The following is a 12,315-nucleotide window of genomic DNA, read 5'->3' on the forward strand; positions in this document are numbered from 1 at the left end:
ATTTCTTTGAATCATCTTATTCCTCTATAGGATTTAATGGCAAATATAATTTTTCTATTGAAACACCTAATAATTTTCCCTGTATTACTTTAACTGATAAACAGGTTTTAGCGGCTTTAAATTCATTACGTATTTCTAATAAACCTGGACCGGATGGTGTTCCCACATCTATTCTTAAATCTTGTGCAAATGAATTTTGCTTACAACTTACTAGGATTTTTAACGAATCTTTACGCCAAGGATATTTTCCACTCCAGTGGCGGTCTAGCTATATTATTCCACTTCATAAGTCTGGTAATAGATGTTGGGTTGATAATACTGGTCAACACGACTTTTGTTTCAACCGAATTTTTTATCGTTTCTAACTGAAATCCGCGAGTTATTTTCAAATCCGATATCGGTTTTTCTCCATCAGCTCTTGTTCTTGAGATATAGCTCAAAATCTTTTTTTACGAGTTTTACCGTTATTTTCGTTATTTTCGGATACAAACAAATTTTTTTTGTGGATTTTTCGAACTAATATATCAAGGAGATGCTGTATGCTCGATACAAAGAGTTTTTAAAATAATTATGGTGAATATATATCAATAAAATATAGAAAACATACGACGGACCTTGTAAAAATTGCATATTTTGGGTACTTTAAGCTGTAATTACGTCATGGGGGGAAGTCATAGGATCTTCATATGGCAATGCGGATATGCTTAGGGTATCTACTATATAGTCCAGCATTCAAATATATAATATAAAGTTCATAGCGCCCATGATTCGGCCATAACATAAAAATCATCATGAAGACTGTCATTGAAAAGCAAATGGCTTATGTGGTAATGATATCACTGGTAAATGATTTTCCTTTAGCAGTCTTCATGGCGATTTTTAGGTTATGGCCGAACCATGGGCGCTATAACTTCAATTACAATTCGATTTACATTCTTTAGCTAACTGGTGTAGCGTCAATGGAGGGTCCTTAAATCTTAAAAAAACGTTCACTATTTAGGATTCAACATATCTGCACTGAATACCACGTTGGTTCATACAAATTAAAAAATGTTTTGTCTTTCGTTGATCTTTGTGTAATCTTGGATAATAAACTAAGATTTCATCTTTATATTGAATCCTGTGTTATAAAGCCAAGTCATTATTCGGATTTATTAAGCGATGGTCCAAAGAATTTCAGGATCCTTCAGTGGCCAAACGTCTATTCGTTAGCTTGGTTCGTCCGGTTTAAGAATATGGCTGTATTATATGGAGAACACATGTATGAAGGACAGATAAAATTGAATCTGTTCTTTTTGTTTGCTCTCGGTGGATTAAATTGGGATATATCTGTACCGCTCCCACTTATGCAAGTCGTCTTATATTAATTGACCTGCCCACACTCGAGAGAAGACGTTTCATGTTGAAATCAATGTTTATTATAAAACTGACTCGTGGATTAATCGATTCTCCATTTTTATTAGGCGACTTTGACTTCCCATCTCGTTTAACTCGTAACTTTATTCCAATAAATTTGCCACTCGTTAGAACCAATTATGAAGCTAATAATCCCATGATAGCTTTATGTGAATCCTTTAATAATATATATAATAGTATATCGTTTACTGACCCTTTAAACATGATAAAAATTCTATTATGCGTATGTAGTGAGTGCCAGACACGTATGCATGATTTGTAATTTAATACTTCTTCATCTAACCATATTTTAATTAGTTTTAGTGTATATATACTTGTTTAATATTACTGTCTGTAGGCTGATTTAATATGTAGCCGGTCATCCCATCATTCTACTAACCCTCCATAGTCCGGTCTATGGGGTGTACGCGTTCCCTACGATATAGGGAGGTGGCCCCTTTGGTATGCGGACATAACTCCCAAATTCTTTGGGAGCTATGTCCTACCCCCCTAGCGGACATAAATCCCAAAATCGTTTTGGGAGCTATGTCCTTGGGATTTATGTCACGGCACCATTTATTTCAATATATTATTGTTAACCTATTGATGACCTAGAATTCTCGGTGTAATTTAAACAGTTGGATCTCGTTTTGCTAATCACGTTAATTTCATTATTTTTTGGAATAAAGATCCGGATATCCGAATTATGGAACCGGTTATTCTGATATTAAAACCGAATTTTTATCCGGTTTTTATGAACCGATTAACCGTATATGTATATCATTAGAAGGCAATTAAAATTGTCAATCAGATATGATTAATATTCAGTAGACATTTAAAGCGGCTTTGGTGCTGCAACAAAAAACCGTATTTTTGAACCGTTTCTTAACGTTTGTGAGGATACATTTCTGTGCGTGTAAAAATTATGATCATGACCTGGGGGTGGAAAATTCTTTTTGGAGGTGAAAGCCCTTGGTGAGGACATACAGAACCCCGAAGGGCAGATCCGTCGTGAGTCGAACCTTTGAGTTATGGCGGTTTGAATTCTGGGATGGTGACCCATTATTACAAGTGTAAAAAGTTACGTAACTGAATTTCAAGTGGGATTAGGGTTCTACTGGGAAGCTGAAAAATGTCATCTTGTGCCACTTTTATTACGGTTCTTGATATAAAGGACGAAAAGGACATTGAAGGAAGCGAGTTAGAAGGTCGAAATGTTCTACAAAAAAGTCCTCATTTCTTTTGACTGAAGACATGTCATCTTAAATATAAGCTTAAACAACAGCGAACAAAGATATAACGCTGATTTCAGGTGGCTTTTAGGGTCTCCAGTAAAATATTCATCACGCCATATCGCGAAAGTTCGACTCATGGCAAATCTGTCCTTCGGGGTTCTGTATATACTCACCAAGGGCTTTCATCTCCAATAGGAATTTTCCACCCCCCAGTCTTTGAGCTCCATTTTGTTGTACAGTGTTATTAGTTTTTTGAGTTTGAATACAAAAATGGCCGACTATTGGTACTGGCCGGTAATAGGGGCTTTACCCTATAGAATATGTTAACAGTTCGCACAATTCTTAAAGTGTAAAACTCGGATTTATCGACAGTAAAACTTTTTTGGTTTTTGGTTGGTTTGGTTTCATCGTAAAGTTAACTTGGGATTACTTCACACTATTTTACTGTTGTAATGGAAACGAGATTATGTCAGTCATGATTGAGTTTTTTCTGTCTACATTTCTTTTGTTTTTTTTATATTTTCTTTCTTTTTTCATTCCATACTTAAGTTAATGTTTCATCACATGGGCATTGTATTTTGTTTTAACTTTAAAACCACCAGTTTAAGGTTGGAATCGTGTAAATATCGTGTATATATGTATCTTTATCGCTAGAGCATAGTTTTTCTTCTTTACTCACTCATATACCTATGTACATATGTATGTGTTAGAATTTACTAAAATGCACTTAAAATTAAGTAATATGTGTTGGTAATGGTCAGAAATATGAATGCCAGTATTTGTGCTTCTGATTGTTGGTTAGAGGCGATTATGGCAGAGTTGTACGTACCTAAGCGTTTGTATCCAAATGACATTTTTGCATCCGGTGGTCTGCTGCCTAGGCAGATTGCTACCAGACCAATAACGAAACTAATGCAATCTGATGCTAAATGTGCGGCATCCGTCATAATGGCTAAGCTTCCGGCTATATAGCCTCCCAGGAATTCCACAATCTACATGGAATAGCAGTGTAGTATCACAATGACCGCCAGCGCCAATGTAATGCAGGGCAACAATAAGCGTCAGTAGAGGATGGCATAGGAAGAAAAGGGCAATAGAAAAAGTTAACAAACGAGTCGAAAGCATTGGAGAAGAAATTGTTGTTGAAAACGAAAACAATAAATATGAGTGGATCTATGGATATTTGAGCATGTTTGTGGTATGTTCACAGAAATGTAGGTGGTGGTCGGTGGTTATGTTATGAACATTCACATACAATCATTGTGTAAGCAAGCACACACACATATTTAAGGAATATGAACATGCAAAAAACACACATTCACGTATATTAAGGTGGGACGAAACTGAATGATTTATTAATTTTATTCTAATTGTATGTCTGTTTTAGAACTACAAGAATGTACTAATTTTTACTAATTTTTCGATATCATAAAGGAAACATTATTATGAAAGTATAAATTTGTAGATTCTTGCAGGCTCTGGAACAGACATTGTATTGCCCCAAAGAGAGACATTCTATTCCCAAAAGCCTAAGCCGTCATATCCCGTGTTATTATATGCTGTTGTTCACATTAATGTACTTTATTTCGTCATTTGTTTTTATTAATTGTTTACAGTTTTTATGATGTTGTAAAGCAAATGCACTTTTGATTTTTTTCGACTTTTAGCTTAAGGTCCAAATATTGCTATTTACAACTAAATACCGCAAAAAACAAGATTATTTTTTATCTTAAATCGTGTTAGTTAAAATTTGACAAAGAAAAATTTATGAACAATACTTGTAAGCATTAGAGTTATAACTTATATATACATATTTATATTTTCTAATGTCTGAAATTATTTATTTTCTTATATGTTGGACTTTTTCAAATCGTAAATAAAAAACATAAAAAACAAGATGTATGACGTCATTATTGTGGTACTAAAGAATTATTAAACTGTTCATCCTGTATTTCATTTTATATAATGTTAATGTTTGAATTTTTATAACATATTTCTAGTCTTCAGATTATGTTAAAGTTAAAAGTAATATTGAAGAAAATTCTTCCAAATCTATAGACATATTTTGTTCTGTAAAATAATCCTATAACAAATGAGCATTTTTCTAAAATATAACTAAAAACTTCTCACGTATCTGGCATCACTTTAATGTCCACGTATCTGAGGATGAGAGTGTTTAAATAACGTTCAACAAACAAACATCGATAAGTAAGAACAATACATATAACACAAACACAAATATATGTACATACATAGTTATATGCATATGTAGTAAGCATGGATATGCTGTTGATCTTCCATAACAAAGAGCTGGGAGCACTTACCATAAATATGCAACACATACCGACGGCCCAGAGGATTTTTGATTTAGCGGTCTTTGTGGAATTGCTGCTGAGGTTGGATGCAAATCCTTTTTGTTGGCACAGGCAACCATATTCCAAATCATCCTGTTATGGAATAGAACACAATTAAAATAGCGCAAAGAATTACTCTACATTGCAAATAAAAACGTAATTACAACAAACGTAACGTAAAGTTTAATTGGCATCACGCGCTGGAGGAATTTATGAATAGCTTTGTGAGAATTTCATATTTGTACTTATATCTATGTATGTACGTGTAAGTAATAATAAAAAATACGTTACCACTGGCAGGAACATATTTATACACACATGCGATACATTAGCTTAAATGTACATATACTGAAACAAAAAACATTAACTTTTAAATGGTATTACTACACTGATAAAGGAATGTGCATTGGACTAGTTATATTTATATACACCTTATTTAAGAAAGTATTAGCAATAAAATAAAATTATGAAATTCTTAACATTTAGTTGTAGACAACGGCCTAAATTTTTGAAGTCGGTTAACAAATAGTTAAGTTATAGTAGTTGAAGTGTGAAAAAATCGCACTCAAACAAAAAAAAAAATGTTTTCCGTGAGCGGTACGCTGTTTAGAAGGCAGATTTGCCGGTAGAGGGTTAAACGTGAAAGCTTTCCGCCTTTTGCTAAAACTCTAACATTTTACAACCAGCACAGACCAATTTGTATTGATTTATTAAATATTTTATTCTGCATACTTTAGGGAGCTGAACAAAATGCTTGAGGCGTGCAGTGAGAGGTGAAGTGTCCCACAGAACATACCCGATAAATTATTCCAAATGGGAATCTCATAACATTAATCGGCAGGATGAACACCTAATCGGCAGTATGAAACGGGAAAGAGCTTTCAAATTTCTTTGAAACTACTAAAGGTGTAAAACAAGGTTGTCTTCTCTCGCCGATATTGTTTGCCCTTTATATCAATGATCTCCACGAACACTTTGATGGTGGACTGCTTGTGGACAATATTAACATCAGACTACTTTTATATGCTGATAATATTCTGATTCTGCCTGATAATGTTAAAATACTTCAAAAAATGACATATAAAGTTGAAAGATACTACAAAATATGGAGTTTGGAAGCTAACTTGTCCAAATCAGAAATAATGGTTTTTAGAAACGGAGTAATGAGGAAAACAAGTAGAAAATTACCAGTCGGCATTGCCGACAGAGATATACCCTCATCCTATATGAATCGAAACTTTCATCTACGGACAGATCGAATGTATTTAGGGTCTATGAAATATGGTGTCATAGGGTTTTTTACACCTTTCGGGTTATTTTCTCATAATGTATGGGCTTGCCCCTGAAAAAACTATTGCCCGGCGTTTACAAATGCCAGTATTGGCAAGACAATAGCAAAAATACAAACCTTTTTCACAAATACATTTATAAATTTTTCAATATCCAGCAAACCCAAATCGGATGAAACGTCCGAGTTCGGATTCGAATTCGGTCCGAGCTCTGACCGAAAGTCATATGGCGTGGTTGACATGTTCTCTGACCGAAATTCGGATGAAAATCGGATGTTTTAGCCGACTTTCGGACCGAATTCTGATGAACTATCGTATAAATTTCTGATTTATCGACCGACTTTCGGACAGATATCGGTCCGAATTCGGAAGTAAAATCTTATGAAATTCGAAAGTGTTTGCCGACTTTCGGACCGAATTTGGTCCGAAGTCAGATGAACTATCGTATGAACTTCTGATTTATTTAACAGCATTCGACCAGAATTTGTTTTTATTATTAAAAGATGTTGAAAATACACAGTTTGTTCATGAAATATCCAAATCATATAAAAGTTTATCTTCTATAAACATATTAAAGGTTTTAATATCATATTATGCTGTGTTAAATGCGCGACTTGGTGGAAAAGCAAACTGTGGAGAACAACAAATTCGTCAACACGATCTGTGAAATATGTAAAACAATTGTTATTAATATATGAAAAAATACATGTCTTCACATGCAAAAAATTTTGATACACATAAAAGTGTTAAGAAACTTAACTTTGGCATATACAAATATAAAACATATGACTTTCCACGGAATAGTGTTGAAGTTTGACGAAGTAAATCTTTACTTTCATTAACTTCGTAAAAATAAAGAAATATGTATGCAACCGATCACTATGAATAACATTTAAACAGTATCATGCAGACTAGTCGGACAGAGTTCGGAGCGAAGAAGGTCAGACGCGTCGAAAAAAAACTTCCGACTTTGAGCAGACGCGTCGGACGTCCGACATTGTGTTTGCTGGGTATGTATAGAGAAAAGTATGAATGTATTGGTGAAAATGGTTTGTAACTTTGCTATTGTCTTGCCACTGTCTGTGTGTAAACGGCTAGTTACCGTCGTAATGGAGGCAGCGAATGCAAGTTGCTTCAACAATAATCAAAGTGATTCGAGAGCAGGTCTTAAAGTGAACTTACCGAAATTTTGGGTGGGAGGTATCTGAAGGAGTGGACAGATATAGTTCATATTTCATTCTGATATATATCTGGTAGATATATTAGAATGAGTAAAGTATGGACCAAATTGGTCACTCCCTTCAAGAGTTATTGTGCGCTCAATTTTTCGAATATTTTTGAACTTTTGTAGGGGAGGTGCCTGAAGGAGTGGACCGATATGGATTATGTAACGTGACCGTTTCATACAATTCTTACATCTCATTCGACCCGTATTGATATCCATCCCACCTTAATATTTCCATTATACCGTCAGTATCAAATTTACCCCATACTCATTAGTGGCCTATCGTCCACCATATAGCATATGTTGGGTTCAGTGCAGTCAACAACAATCCCATTCAATAATAATTCTCATTCACTTCGTGCAGCCACCCGAATATGTATTCTGGGTTTATTCACCGAAGTGGTCGCTCACCAGCCGACAAAGTACGACAAGACGTGTGGCACGCTCCTAGTAAGCTCCAAGTCTCTTAGCAAGCTGCAAGCTTTTAGCAAGCTCAACGCTCATAGCCAGCTCAACGCTCATAGCCAGCTCAATGCTCATAGCCAGATCCTAAATATTGACCGACCTCTTTCCCCACAGCAACCCGAATGCCATCGACTCGTGTCATACACCCGACGACCGCCGAGCCGACAGCCACCCGAAAGCATTACCGAACCACATCCGACAACTACCGAGCTGACAGCATCCCGATTGCCCAAGCCGAGTCCACCCGACAACTGCCGAGCCGAAAGCTACCCGATTGCCCCGAGCCGACAGCAACCCGAGTCTTGTAGAGCCGAGCCGCACCCTACAGCTGCCGAGCCGAAAGCCACCCGACTGCCCCTAGCCACACCAGACGATTACCGAGCCACTGCCGATCCGACAGCCGCCGAAAAACACAGAAACGAACTCAATTCATAACTAGTATTGCATCCACTTTCCACACACACATATATTATTCGTTCATTAAACACCAAGAGTTCACAATAAAGATTAAACTTGTAACCACTCGTGTTTTACTTAAGGTTTGTGGGCAGCGACTGAGCCTACCTCAGCCCTAGATAAAACCACTTGCTATAATTATCTTGGAACTTAAACTAAATTCAAACAAAATATTACGAAGGCCAAAGTTTGGACCGAATCGGCAGATCCGTTCTTGAGTTATCCTGCGCTCCAACCACTACACACGGCGTCATAGCGGTTTTTGAACCTTTCAGGCTATTTTCTCAGAAAGTATGGGCTTGGCCCTGATGAAACTTGTACCGTCGTATGGTGGGCAGTGAATACATGTGGCTATAACAAATATCAAAGCGATTCAAGTGCAGGTCCTAAACTTAGCTTTTCCGAAATTTTGTGTGGGAGGTACCCGATGGAGTGGACCGATTCAGTCCATATTGGAACCTCATCTAATTCTGGTAAAAATTTCAGGATGTGCAAAGTATGAACCAAATCGGTTAATCGCTTCATGAATTATCGTGCGCACAAATTTTCCGAACATTTTCGAACTTTTGTGGGGGAGGTACCGAAAGGAGTGGGCCGATATAAGCCAACTTCGAAAAAAACTAAGTTTGGACCAAATATTGCGTAAGCCAAATTTTGGACCGAATCGGTGATCCGTTAGAGAGTTATCGTGTACTCCAGCCAGACAGACGGACGGACATGGCTAAATCAACTCCAAATTGTCTGAAACGGATTTCTTCCAAACATACTTGGGGTCTAAAACCAGTATTTCGATGAGGCACATTTTGCCCCTATGAAAGTGTATATAAGTCATATAAATGCTGAGGGTATAAAAACGCAATAAATTCTACATGGAAACCATTAATTATTAGGCCAGAAATAAGTATGAACACAAAATGGAAATTATTTTTAGCGGTTTGTAGATCCATACACACATATGCTGCCCAGGTTTGGGGTGTTGCCTATTTCGAAGAAGTAAATGCAGTATTGATATTATTTTTGAAACGTATTCTGAATTTTCCCAGTTTTACGGTTTACGTATTGATGTCAGAAACAGAATTAGAAGATACGAAAAAATATACTCTGGAGCTACATTTTAACTATGTAGGTAAAACGCTTATTCAATACCCTCAAAACAGGCTTTCACAGCAGCTTACTCAACTCATACATCGTAAAAACATATTCTGGGCACACGAAATAAAATCATTGGCCCAACAATTTAATCTGGATTGGTCACAGGCAATGATTTCCGCAAATGATTGGATGATTTTCTGCCAGGAAATTTATGAAAAACGAATTTGGAAAAAGGAGATAGTAAGAACCAACGAATTTATAGACATCTAAACCCAAATAGAGGAAAATTTTACTTAAATGAAAGGTACACTCACGTGAAAATTTCATAGAGCTTCTAAGCGCATAGTGGAATAATCCCTTTGGAGTATAAAAAGTTCGGCTCTGGAGACGTAAACAGAGATTGTCCGATATTTCGAGAATTTAGAATCGCGACATTCCAAAAGCTGATGCTAGATGAAGTGGAAATAATACTTAAGGGTGAAGATGAAGATAATTTATCAGACTACATTAAATTCAGCTTTAAATGCCGGAAACTACTTATAAATGTATTCAACTAAACACATGTTATTTCATAAAATAAATATTTATACTAAATATGCGACAGGCGTATTTGTAAACATTGTCACAATTTTATTACAGCTTCTCAAATTTAGTGAATATAACTGAAATGTATTATGGAAATAATTACTAAATGAAGTTTATACTACTTACGTAGTAAACTCAAATACTTCAAATGTGCGGATGACTTAAGCCTAAAATAAAAAGGTCTCGTTTGCAAAAGTGGACTTAAGATAATTATTATTTGTTGGCGCACTTATTTATTTAAATAGAAAAACAACTATTATATTCTCTACCTAATGTAAATTGAACAGGTAGTGGTATCGTAAAATTTTGAATATGTTATGTCAAAATTTTCTTTATGTTGTTGGAGAAATTACAATAAAAATAATGTTATTATAAAGGCGTTTGACACTTCATATTCGATGCTTCTTTGTCCCAATTTACATTGGGCGAGTTTACTTGCGGCAATTGTCATTTTGTAGGAGAGAGAGGTGAGGCATATGGTAACCCTTTGCCTCTCAGCACCCTCTCTCACCTACAAACTGACAATTGCCGCAAGTAAACTCGCCTAATGTAAATTGGGACTTTCATTCATTGAGGCTTCTTTCATAGTATGGAGTACGAGGGCTAATCAAAAGGTTTCGAGCCTAGCCGTTCTGCCAAGCGGCATTTAGCCATCCGGTTAGTGACAATGTTCCTTGGGAGCATGTAATGTATTCCAAGGATATTTTATCTATAAATTTTTAAATCATTTACAGCTTTGGAATTAATAGGATAGTTTTTTATCATGATTTTAAATTGAACGAGGAAACGAGTTGAGACTTCTATAGAAATTTCAATAAATTATTAAAAATTTCGTGTGGCTCCTTTTGTTTGACATTCAAAATCACCGGTAACTATGGATTGTTGTGTGTCGTGTGGTTGTGTCTTATTCGTACGCTATAACATTTATATAAAACAATATCTTTTTTTTTGGTTTAGACGACGACATGTTCATAGAAATTGCTAAAATATATTCACCATAATGAGATGAGCGCATTTGAATTCAGAAGTTCTATCGCGAGTCGTAAGAGGCTTATGTAGAATGGACATGGGAAATCAATATATATACAGGGGCTACAAAGTTTATATCCTTGAAACAAAAAAATTACGCTGGAAGAATTGAATTGAATTTGGTAGACAGGAACGCTGCTCCGAGTCTTAAAATGATCGCAACCCATGATATTTGCTTAATATTAATATATTAAAATATATATGGGAGCTATACCCAAATCGGAACCGATTTCCATATAATCTGGCACATTTATTACTGACCTAATTGAGTCACACATTTCAAATTTCATCAAAATTGGACGTATATAGCGTGTTTGGTGCAGCAATTACGTAAAATCGGCCGAAAAAATATATGGGAGCTATATCCAAATCTGAACCGATTTTCACCAAAAGCGATAGTGTTCTTCCTATGCACAGTGGATCCACCCATTGGCCAAAAATAAAAAAATGAATGTCAAAATTTTGGTATAACATCTGGCAACTCTGATAGCTATGACATGGACCTTTTTAAAAATATATTAATTTTTGTTTCATTCGAACGCGATCTTCTTAAGAATAGCTTCAAAAGTCGGAACATTTGACTAATATTTTTTGTTGTGAGTACAACCTATATTTTAAGTGCATGTAAATATATTCAAAATGTCGCGAAACTAATACGTATAGCAAAATATTATATTGGATTTTGAAGGAGGAGGTAATAGCTTAATTTTCATTGTGGGAGAACCTCCAAGCAAAAAGTGGTGAAAATAGATCCACCTTCGAATACAGGGATTGCAATCGCGAATATGTCGAATAGAGATATACAGTGGTTGGAGGATATAAACAGTTCGGCCCGAAAGCCTTTTCTTCTTTAAAGTACATATCCAGATATCACACACTAATTTCAGTCCCATTAAAAAAAGTTTTTTATTATTGTAAGAAAATAATTTTCATTAATGACACCAAAACTTTACTATTTTACCAAAAGCGATAGAGTCCGTAAAATCCAACTAAAAACTCAGAAAATTAAATTAAAAAAGAAAACATTTTTATCAAGAGCCGGGCGATACAATCTTCGACTCATAGACTCCGAATCCAACACGCAGTTCTGTTTGATAGTCCTGAAAAAATGGGTTAAGTCGAAAAACTCCATCTGATACCTCAATGGTTGTTGTTGCCGCTTATTAATATCTGAATTGTACGACTAGAAG

At 35.6% G+C, this 12,315-nt stretch overlaps 1 protein-coding gene across 7 annotated transcripts in view; it reads right to left on the bottom strand.

Annotated features, from left to right (window-relative positions):
• ZnT41F (Zinc transporter 41F) overlaps nucleotides 1-12,315 on the bottom strand; it is a 51,192-nt gene that overhangs the window by 18,211 nt on the left and 20,666 nt on the right. For all 7 annotated transcript variants that reach the window (XM_073988762.1, XM_073988764.1, XM_073988768.1 and 4 more), the window contains exons 3-4: nucleotides 4,955-5,077; nucleotides 3,460-3,622 (exon numbers count right to left, since the gene is read on the bottom strand). In XM_073988762.1, coding sequence (XP_073844863.1) covers nucleotides 3,460-3,622; nucleotides 4,955-5,077 — 286 coding nt within the window. The remainder of the gene's footprint in view (nucleotides 1-3,459; nucleotides 3,623-4,954; nucleotides 5,078-12,315) is intronic.

The sequence above is a fragment of the Musca autumnalis genome, unplaced genomic scaffold (assembly GCF_047663935.1).
Source record: "Musca autumnalis isolate F117 unplaced genomic scaffold, ASM4766393v1 scaffold_5, whole genome shotgun sequence".
NCBI lineage: Eukaryota > Metazoa > Arthropoda > Insecta > Diptera > Muscidae > Musca > Musca autumnalis.